The sequence below is a fragment of the Sus scrofa genome, chromosome 9 (genome assembly GCF_054392235.1).
Source record: "Sus scrofa isolate SSC_HxYL_T2T_F1_AM1 chromosome 9, Sscrofa_HxYL_maternal_Yorkshire_Landrace_v2.0, whole genome shotgun sequence".
Taxonomy (NCBI): Eukaryota; Metazoa; Chordata; class Mammalia; order Artiodactyla; family Suidae; genus Sus; species Sus scrofa.
This window is the reverse complement of record NC_139391.1, coordinates 53,639,757-53,648,945: the sequence shown is the minus strand read 5'-3', so window position 1 is coordinate 53,648,945 and position 9,189 is coordinate 53,639,757. Positions and strand designations below refer to the sequence as shown.

Below are 9,189 nucleotides of genomic sequence, written 5' to 3'. Positions count from 1 at the left end.
GGTAAGCCAGCCGTCACTGCTCTGCGCCACGGGCCATTCATCCGAGCGTGCCCATTGGCCAGCGGCTCCCCGCCCCTCCGCCTGATAGGCTGTCGACCCCTTCCGTGCGTCCCCGAGAGCCCCGCCTAGGCCCGCCCCTACCCGCCATTGGCAAGCCTGGCGTCTACGTAGATCCCGCGCGCCAGCTGGAGGAGTGGGGGAGGAATCCCGGGGCCGCTGAGCGGAAGTGCGGATGAGCCGGTTTCCGGGGCCGCTGGTGTGACGTGTCCTGAGCTTGGCGCAGCAGGAAGCGGCGGTGATCGCGGCCTGAGTTCCCGGCGGCGGCCCCGGCTCCTTTCCCGCTGCCGCCATGCTCGACTTCTTTACCATTTTCTCCAAAGGCGGGCTCGTGCTCTGGTGCTTCCAGGGCGTGAGCGACTCATGCACCGGGCCGGTTAACGCGTTGATTCGTTCCGTGCTGCTGCAGGTACCGCCCCCGCAGGATCAGAACTCTGGGCTCGTCTCTCTGACCCGGTCCATAGTCCCCCTCGACTGATCCCGTGCCTTCCTCCCACTCCCTCGGCCCACCTCAGACTGGCCACTCACTCGTAACCGGGACTCCACTTTTTTCTCCCTTCCTATCACACCATCCCGCAACTTTGCGACGTCCCCTCCCCCTCCGCTTCCTGGGACTCTGGCTGGATTCCGTAGTCTGTTGAGACTTGCCATCGTTTCCTCCGTTTGCCCCGAGCAGCTTGATTTTCTCTTGTTTCGATGGCTGAGTGGGATACTGAATAGAAAACGGTCTTTTAGGAACTAATACTATACAGCTGCGATTGTTTATATGGGGACTATTTCCCTTTCAGCCCGCACGTGTCCTTCCACGTCCCACCTCTTTCCCTCTGCCCTCCAGCTTGGTGTCTCCTTTTCTCCCTAGTGAAATGGTGGAGAGAAGTGCCCCCGCATCTTGTTGCCCTGGGGACAGGTTTGACTTTGGGGGAATGTCTAGCTCTTTCCTAAAGGTAATCCTAGAGGGGCCCAAGTCTGGGTTTGGTGGGGATAGTCTGAGCTTTGAGACATAACTCTTTTTTTCCAGGAAAGGGGAGGTAACAACTCCTTCACCCATGAGGCACTCACACTCAAGTATAAACTGGACAACCAGTTTGAGCTGGTGTTTGTGGTAAGTGGGGGTATTTTAGAGGGGCAATGTTACATTCGCAGTGTAGTTCTGATATTAAGAAAACCTTGATTAATTGCACCCAGTGTATATGATGAAGTAAGTGAGAAGACAGGGAGGGTGGAGGGGGAAAGGGAAGAAGCTCTTGGGCCCCATCAGAGAGCTTGGCTGCTCCTCAGGTCAGGGAAATCTGCCAGGTGGCTGAGCCAGTCTCTGGAGGCCTGGGTTGAGTTGGCTTCCCTCTTCTGGCTGGCATGTAAGCAGATCTGTTGGCTCTGTTTCTTTCCCTAAACAGGTTGGTTTTCAGAAGATCCTAACACTGACCTATGTAGACAAGTTGATAGATGATGTGCACCGGCTGTTTCGGGACAAGTACCGCACTGAGATTCAACAGCAAAGTGCTTTAAGTCTATTGAATGGCACTTTTGATTTCCAAAATGACTTTCTGCGGCTCCTTCGGTGAGAGGCCTCCCCTCTCTAAAATCGATTTCTATGGCTTGATGAGCTCCTTTCCTTCCCAAGGGTCATAAATTGTGGCTTGAAAGACACTCCTAGGGGATTTCTCTGGTGGCCTAGTGGGTTAAAGCTCCTGCGTTTTCACTGCTGTGGGTTGGGTCGCTGCTGTGGCACAGGTTCAATCCCTAGCCCCAGGAACTTCCACATTGCCTTGGGTGTGGCAAAAAAGGGGGAGAAGGAAAAAAGAGAGAACCTGAAATAAACATTGCAACTCTCATTAAGGAGGGGAAAAAAGACACTTCTGTGAGATCCTTGGTGGTCTAGTGGTTAGGATTCAGCACTTTTACCACTTCGGCCTGAGTTCAATCCCATGTCAAGCTGCTGCACTCCTCAGCCAGAAAAAAAGCCCAAAAACTCATAAGTGTGTTGCCCAGTTCTGATTGTCCTCTTGGCGTGTGGCCCGTTCCCCTGGATTGAGACCATTCTCTTTTCTCTTTAGCGAAGCAGAGGAGAGCAGTAAGATCCGTGCTCCTACTACCATGAAGAAATTTGAAGATTCTGAAAAGTCCAAAAAACCTGTGAGGTCCATGATTGAGACACGGGGTGAAAAGCCCAAGGAAAAAGCAAAGAACAGCAAAAAAAAGGGGGCCAAGAAAGAGGGTGAGTTTGAAACGTCACAGCCTTGGGTATCCCGGGCATGGAAGTTGTTCAGACGGTGCTGGAGTGGTTCCCTCTTCCTTTCTTTGGTCTTGCTTGCCTCCCTCGATCAGGGGCCCGCCACCCTCACCGTGGTCTCCAATCTTTGTGATCTCCAGGATGTTTGCTTTTACATGATTTGGAAAGCTGTTTCCCATCTGTCTATTTTGTTGGAATTTGGTACTTTTTTTTTTCCTCAGTCAGTTGTCTCCTTGACAGGTTCTGATGGCCCTTTGGCTACCAGCAAAGCAGTCCCCACAGAAAAGTCAGGTGTCCCAGTGGGGCCTGAGAATGGGGTGGAACTTTCCAAAGAGGAACTGATCCGTAGGAAGCGAGAAGAGTTCATTCAGAAGCATGGGAGGGGTGTGGAGAAGTCGGGGTGAGCATTCTAGCTTTTGCCCTAAGTACTGTTACCTCAATACATTGGGGGCCAGGGGAGTCTCTGGCTCTTTCTTGGGTGGAGGTTTTCTCTCCTGCTTCTCCACCATAACCCTTTGTGCTATAATTCTTTGCAGCAAGTCCACAAAGTCAGATGCTCCCAAGGAGAAAGGCAAAAAAGCACCCCGTGTGTGGGCACTGGGTGGCTCTGCTAACAAGGAAGTCTTGGACTACAGTACTCCCACCACCAATGGAGCCCCCGAGGCGGCCCCGCCTGAGGACATCAACTTGGTAGGAGGCAGCAGAATCCAGAGTGAAGGGTCCCCTTAAGAAGAAATGGGGGAGGAAGTGGTTTGTTGGAGCGAGGGAGTGAGTTCCATGTGGAGCTTTCCAAGTCAAAGAGGTGGGACAGTGTAGACAGGGCAAATCCTGCCTGCCCCCCCCACCCCCAGCCCTTAGTGTTCCTGATCCCACCTACTTCTTTCCCCATACCCTTCAGATTCGAGGGACTGGGCCTGGAGGCCAGCTTCAGGATTTGGACTGCAGCAGCTCAGATGATGAAGGGGCCACCCAAAACTCCACCAAACCTAGGTAGGAGATTCCAGGTGGTGGTGGTGGGTGTGGCTGCACAGTTGATGAGACTTGACTGCTGCCTGCTGGCTTTCTATACATTGTATCATCTCCTGTGCCTGCAGTTCTACCAAAGGGACTCTGGGTGGCATGTTTGGGATGCTGAAGGGCCTTGTGGGTTCCAAGAGCTTGAGTCGAGAAGACATGGAATCTGTGCTGGATAAGATGCGTGACCATCTCATTGGTGAGCCTGTGGAACAGGGGCACTTGTGTTTATGGGGAAGGGATGGTGTGGGGTGGAACGACGTCCAGTTTCTTGGCTGTACCATGAGGGTCATTCACTGCTAGTGTGGCACTCACACCACACCTGTCCCCTATCTCCTCAGCTAAGAATGTGGCAGCAGACATTGCAGTCCAGCTCTGTGAATCTGTGGCCAGCAAGTTGGAAGGGAAGGTGATGGGGACCTTCAGCAGTAAGTTATCTCCCTAGACCCAAAGTACTTAGCTAGGGCACCACACCCCCAGGAGGCTAGCGCATTGACCTCCATTCTTAATAGGCTTGTGATTTCTGACAAATCCCATAGCCTCTTGATCTCTATTACATGACATAGAATGTAAGTGCTAATGACACCTATTAGGATTAGTTGAGGAATTCCTGTTGTGGTTCAGCAGGTTAAGAACTGGCATAGTATCCATGAGGATGCGGGTTTGATCCCTGGCCTTGCTCAGTGGGCTAAGGATTTGGCGTTGCTGTGAGCTGCGGTGTAGGTCCAGGGGCAGCTCGGATCAGGCAATGCTGTGGCTGTGGTATAGACCAGTGGCTACAGCTCTGATTCCACCCCTAGCTTGGGAACTTCCATATACCACAGGTGCGGCCATAAAAAGAAAAAAAAGGATTAAACGAATTGATACTTGTAAAGTGCTTATTGGGACTGTCAGATGTGGTGTGGACTCCTGGGTGAGATCCTAGTTAGTTCCCTTGGCTCAGGAAAGTGCTGGGCGTTCTTAGAGCACATTACTTGGGCTTATGGATATCTCCCCCACCTTTCAGCGGTGACTTCCACAGTAAAGCAAGCTCTGCAGGAGTCCCTGGTGCAGATTCTGCAGCCACAGCGCCGTGTAGACATGCTGCGGGACATCATGGATGCCCAGCGTCATCAGCGCCCCTATGTGGTCACTTTCTGTGGTGTTAATGGAGTGGGGAAGTCTACAAATCTTGCCAAGGTCTGTGCGGTTCCCCAGCCCCGCTGACATTTCTTCACTGTTTCTTGGTGACTCTGGCTCTAGGTGACGGTTTTCTTTGCCTCTTTTGCAGATTTCCTTCTGGCTGCTGGAGAATGGCTTCAGTGTCCTCATAGCTGCCTGTGATACATTTCGTGCTGGGGCCGTGGAGCAGCTGCGGACACACACCCGGCGCCTGAGTGCCCTGCACCCCCCAGAGAATCATGGTGGCCGCACCATGGTGCAGTTGTTTGAGAAGGGTTATGGCAAGGATGCTGCCGGCATTGCCATGGAAGCTATTGCCTTTGGTACAGTGCACAGCAAGTGGGAGGAGCTTGTCTTGAGTTTTTTCTCCTTGGGTTCTCATGGAACTTGCCAAGGACCAGGGTTACCCTTCCACCAACTTACTGCTCAGTAATGGGGCAGGGCTAGTAATGTGCCATGCTTGGCTTTGGGGTAACATGTAGTTGCAGGCAAAGCTACTATATCTGAACCAAAGAAACCTTTAGTCAGTTACTTTTGTTCCACTACCATCCTTTTCCCGAATGTGCATGATGGCTGAGCACAGGAAATCTTTTCTCACACTACCTGTAACCTGATTCAGAACCTAAGGAAATAGACTTTTAAGATGGCCAATCTAGGACTTCTTGAGAGGAAGTTGGAAATAATATGAGTGACAGTCCAGGAGCTTTTTTTGAGTTGAGCATCTTTTTTCTTTCTAGCTCGTAACCAAGGCTTTGATGTGGTGCTGGTGGACACAGCTGGCCGAATGCAAGACAATGCCCCTCTGATGACCGCCCTGGCCAAGCTCATTACTGTCAACACACCTGACCTGGTGCTGTTTGTGGGGGAGGCTTTAGTAGGCAATGAGGCTGTGGACCAGCTGGTAAGGGCTAAGTTCTGCTGCTTTTTCCAACCTCAGCTATGGCCTTAGGTATGTCTTATACTCACACCATGTTTCTCCTTCCCAGGTCAAGTTCAACAGAGCTTTGGCTGACCATTCCATGGCTCAGACGCCTCGGCTCATTGATGGCATTGTGCTTACCAAATTTGATACCATTGATGACAAGGTAAATGTGGACAACACAGAGTGGGACTGGGAGAGGTGGAATGGCCGTCCTCCACAGGGGAGTGGAGGTGCTAAGGATACACTGGTTGCTGAGCGAGTGAAAAGCAGTGGCCTAGAGGTGACTGGGTATCTCTTTTCTCTGCTTCAGGTGGGAGCTGCTATTTCCATGACCTACATCACAAGCAAACCCATCGTCTTTGTGGGCACTGGCCAGACCTACTGTGACCTACGCAGTCTTAACGCCAAGGCTGTGGTGGCTGCCCTCATGAAGGCTTAAAGTGGCTCTTGCTGAATACCAAAATCACCGCTTCCCTCCAAAGCCCCCATCCCTGTATCAAGAATGTGCTTTAGAGTATGTGAGCAACTTGTCTTCAGTGTAGTTTAAAGGCAGAGTGAGGGGAGCATTGGGGACTTGCAGCCCTGACCCCACTGCAAGGAGGGCCTAATCATGTTACAGTCACTGCCCACTACCTGCACCCCCCGGGACCTCTCCGTTCCTGCTCAGGCACCCCTTTACTCTGTCTACGGACTTGGTCTCGTGACAGTTTTGACCTGGTTAGAACATCCAACACCAGAGCTTTGCCGCATAGTGTGGTCATGGGGCTGTCTGAGCAGTTTCCAGTTTTCCAGCTTTCAGAGCCAGCTCTTAGGTCTCAAGTGGCACCTCTCCCTAGGATATACAGCTTTCAGGTCCCTGGGACCAGGATGACACCCCCCACACTGTGGCAGTGTATGGCCTATTCTTAATTGCTGCTAATATGATAATGACCCTGCCCCATTTCCCTGAAGCATCAGCTAGGCCAGAGTGATGTGTTACAGTGAAAGAGGAGTCCCCACTTCCCTTAGAAACAGAGGGAGCTGAGCTGCAGTGCTGCACCAGGCTTCTCAGTCTCCAAAGCCTCCCACTCCCAAATCAGACGTAACTTTGCATGTTCCCCTTCCTGGAAGAAAACTGTCAGAAGGGGATACACGTTGCCCCTGCCCCTCTTCATTCAAGCAGATCCTGGCTTCTCATCCTCCTCCACAGTGCCTGGTAGACAAGTGCTACGCTGAAGAATACAGACCTTGTTAAGACTTGTCCTGTAGCTTGGTATTACAGATGTGCTATTAGTGCAATAAGGTGAAGGCCGTCTGCCCAGAGAAATAATTTATATAAGAAAATAAATTTCATAAATAAATTGCCTCTTAGGTCTTGGAATTATTTTATAGTTCTAGGGTTTATAGTAAGAAGGGAAGCAGCATGAATTGATAATGCTGAAGAATCAGGTAAAAATTTGTGATTGGAGAATATCACCTTCCCCCAAGGTGAAAGAACAGAATTTTTATTTTTTTATTTTTATTTTTTGTCTTCTTGCTATTTCTTGGGGCTGCTCCCGCGGCATATGGAGGTTCCCAGGCTAGGGGTCTAATCAGAGCTGTAGCCACCAGCCTACACCAGAGCCACAGCAACGTGGGATCTGAGCCGCGTCTGCTACCGACACCACAGCTCACAGCGATGCCGGATTGTTAACCCACTGAGCAAGGGCAGGGACCGAACCTGCAACCTCATGGTTCCTAGTTGGATTTGTTAACCACTGCGCCACGACGGGAACTACAGAACAGAATTTTTAAAGTCTAAATGGAATTGCAAAAATTAGGCTTGTCAGTACCTTTGCGTGGTAGGAGTTTTCTATAGTGACTCTAAAAGTAGAGCCAGGGCCCTTGGGAAGTAAATGAACAAGGTTTTAATACAGCTCAGTTATGTAAAATACTGTACACTGTAAAAGATCTAGAAAACTAGAGCTTCAAGTCATGTTTTAAAAAAGCCATTAAGCTTAATTGAAAAACCAAGTGTAGAGTACAAAACTGCAACAAGGGCCACGGCAGGTCCGCGGCATCTAGATCCCAAGTCCTTCATGAAGAGCTGCGGCCTCTGTCAGTGGAGATGTCCCATCAGTCTGCTATGGACACAGGCACATCCAGCCTGGCGGTGGGGTGGGGGCTGCACTTGGGTCCTGTTATCACTTGAGTTTTCTTGAACTGGAACAGGCCGCAGAGTTATCGAGAACCAGCTGGCATGAAGTTAAGTTGGAATACCCCCAATTCTAACCCCAACCTTCAACCTCTGGGTTTTGGTACTTGGAGGAGCTTGTAAGTTTACTTGTTAGAAATTGTCCATGGTAGGCCCTTTCCGCTTGGTCTAAGGCTGGGGATTCCTCTAGCCCTCTCATGTACTACAGTCTGTGGAGAGAAAGAAAAGGTAGAGAGTAAGGTTTCATGAAACAAATTTATACATCTAAAGCTACAGACAGGTAAGTCAACCCTTCAGAAGACAAGCCATATGAGATATTATGAAACATGTAAGACGTGATAGGAAAATACAGAATTCTTCACAGGTAGGAGAGGTAAGTCATCATTCTCCAAGTCTTGGGAAAACATTTTTGGCTAACAAATTGACAAACAGAACAAGAAATTGTATACCTCTTATGTCACTGTGTGCTGTAGACGAGCCATTGAGCTGACCTTCTCTCACCATCCCTGCTAAAGAGAACATACATCAGTATCAGATATTAGACTGAAAAGCTCAAACTTAATGGAAGAAAAAAACAACCAGCTTAAGGGAGATGAAAACACGTGGTCCAAGAAGCATGACATTATTTAGTACTGAGCACTTAAGGCAGGAGGAGGTGGAGAGAATAAACGGGTTAGTCTTGGCACTGTAGCATTAAATAACAGGGAAGCAGCGAGGTCCCTGAGAGCACTAACATTCCTTGTGGACAAAACAACTGTATTTGCTGTCCCTAACTAGTCTAGAAGGCCAAGTTTAGATTAAAAAAATGACTCCAGCCTGGGATGGAAAGCAGCATATGCAAGTGAGCAAATTCATCAAAGTCAAAGAGTGAGAAGTAGCAGACACTCCCACAGTATAAAATGGGTTTAGAGCCACACTATCTGATATGGTGCCACTGGCCACAAGTGGCGTTCAGTTTTAAATTAAATTGAAAATTCTATTTCCCAGTCACACTAATCACATTTCAAATGCTCAACTGCCACATGTGGCTTGTGGTTAATGTACTGGACAGTGAAGATTACAGAATATTTCTATCACTGCAGAAAATTCTACTGGACAGCACTGGGATAGAAAACATGCAGAAAGTTCAAAACTGAAAACATGGAAGAATAGCACTCAGAAACATCCAATTATGTTGCTGTGGCCGTGGCCAGCAGCTGTAGCTCCAATTTGACCCCCAGCCTGGGAACTTCCATATGCCACAGTTTCGGCCCTAAAAAGCAAAGAAAAGAAAGAAAAACATCCAATTAGAGTATACAAGACACAGCAGTCAAACACACATATTGGTATTCCCCTCTTGTAAAGCACTTTAGCAATATTCACCAACCACTAAAAATGGCCACTGCCCTCTGACTCAGCAATTACACTGAGAACCCATCCTAAGGAAATTACTGGCAAAAGGAAAAACTGTAGGGATGAATATATCATTCATTGCAACATTATTTACAATAGAAAAACTTTAAAAAAAAAAAAAAGGAAATTGCCTAACATAGGGGAATAATTACGTTAATAAGACATTCACACTGGATTATAACAGTTTCTAAAAATACTGGTTATGAAGACTGTAGCCACGTGAGAAAATCTATGAATAAA

The 9,189-nt window shown here is 49.0% G+C and overlaps 3 protein-coding genes across 4 annotated transcripts in view; 1 reads left to right on the top strand and 2 right to left on the bottom strand.

Annotated features, from left to right (window-relative positions):
* Positions 1 to 9,189, bottom strand: part of ST3GAL4 (ST3 beta-galactoside alpha-2,3-sialyltransferase 4) — a 1,054,305-nt gene that overhangs the window by 118,979 nt on the left and 926,137 nt on the right. The window lies entirely within an intron of this gene.
* On the top strand, positions 256 to 6,724 carry SRPRA (SRP receptor subunit alpha). The gene is made up of 14 exons (XM_003130057.6): positions 256 to 466; positions 1,076 to 1,159; positions 1,452 to 1,615; positions 2,112 to 2,272; positions 2,528 to 2,687; positions 2,824 to 2,977; positions 3,186 to 3,277; positions 3,382 to 3,500; positions 3,643 to 3,729; positions 4,308 to 4,480; positions 4,572 to 4,785; positions 5,200 to 5,363; positions 5,449 to 5,547; positions 5,695 to 6,724. Exons 1-14 carry the CDS (start codon positions 350 to 352, stop codon positions 5,821 to 5,823), a joined length of 1,917 nt encoding a protein of 638 aa, XP_003130105.4. The 5' UTR covers positions 256 to 349; the 3' UTR covers positions 5,824 to 6,724.
* The window catches only part of FAM118B (family with sequence similarity 118 member B), a 48,724-nt gene continuing 46,782 nt past the window's right edge, over positions 7,248 to 9,189 (bottom strand). The window contains exons 7-8 of one of the 2 annotated variants that reach the window (XM_003130065.6): positions 8,007 to 8,066; positions 7,248 to 7,766 (exon numbers count right to left, since the gene is read on the bottom strand). In XM_003130065.6, coding sequence (XP_003130113.2) covers positions 7,753 to 7,766; positions 8,007 to 8,066 — 74 coding nt within the window. In that variant the 3' untranslated portion in view covers positions 7,248 to 7,752. The remainder of the gene's footprint in view (positions 7,767 to 8,006; positions 8,067 to 9,189) is intronic. The other variant, XM_005667489.4, reaches the window with a different exon arrangement.

Coding starts and splice junctions, on each gene's coding strand:
- SRPRA (XM_003130057.6), top strand. CDS start 350: ATGCTCGACTTCTTTACCATTTTCTCCAAAGGCGGGCTCGTGCTCTGG. Junction 467..1,075: donor TTCGTTCCGTGCTGCTGCAG/GTACCGCCCCCG, acceptor CTTTTTTTCCAG/GAAAGGGGAGGTAACAACTC. Junction 1,616..2,111: donor GACTTTCTGCGGCTCCTTCG/GTGAGAGGCCTC, acceptor TTTTCTCTTTAG/CGAAGCAGAGGAGAGCAGTA.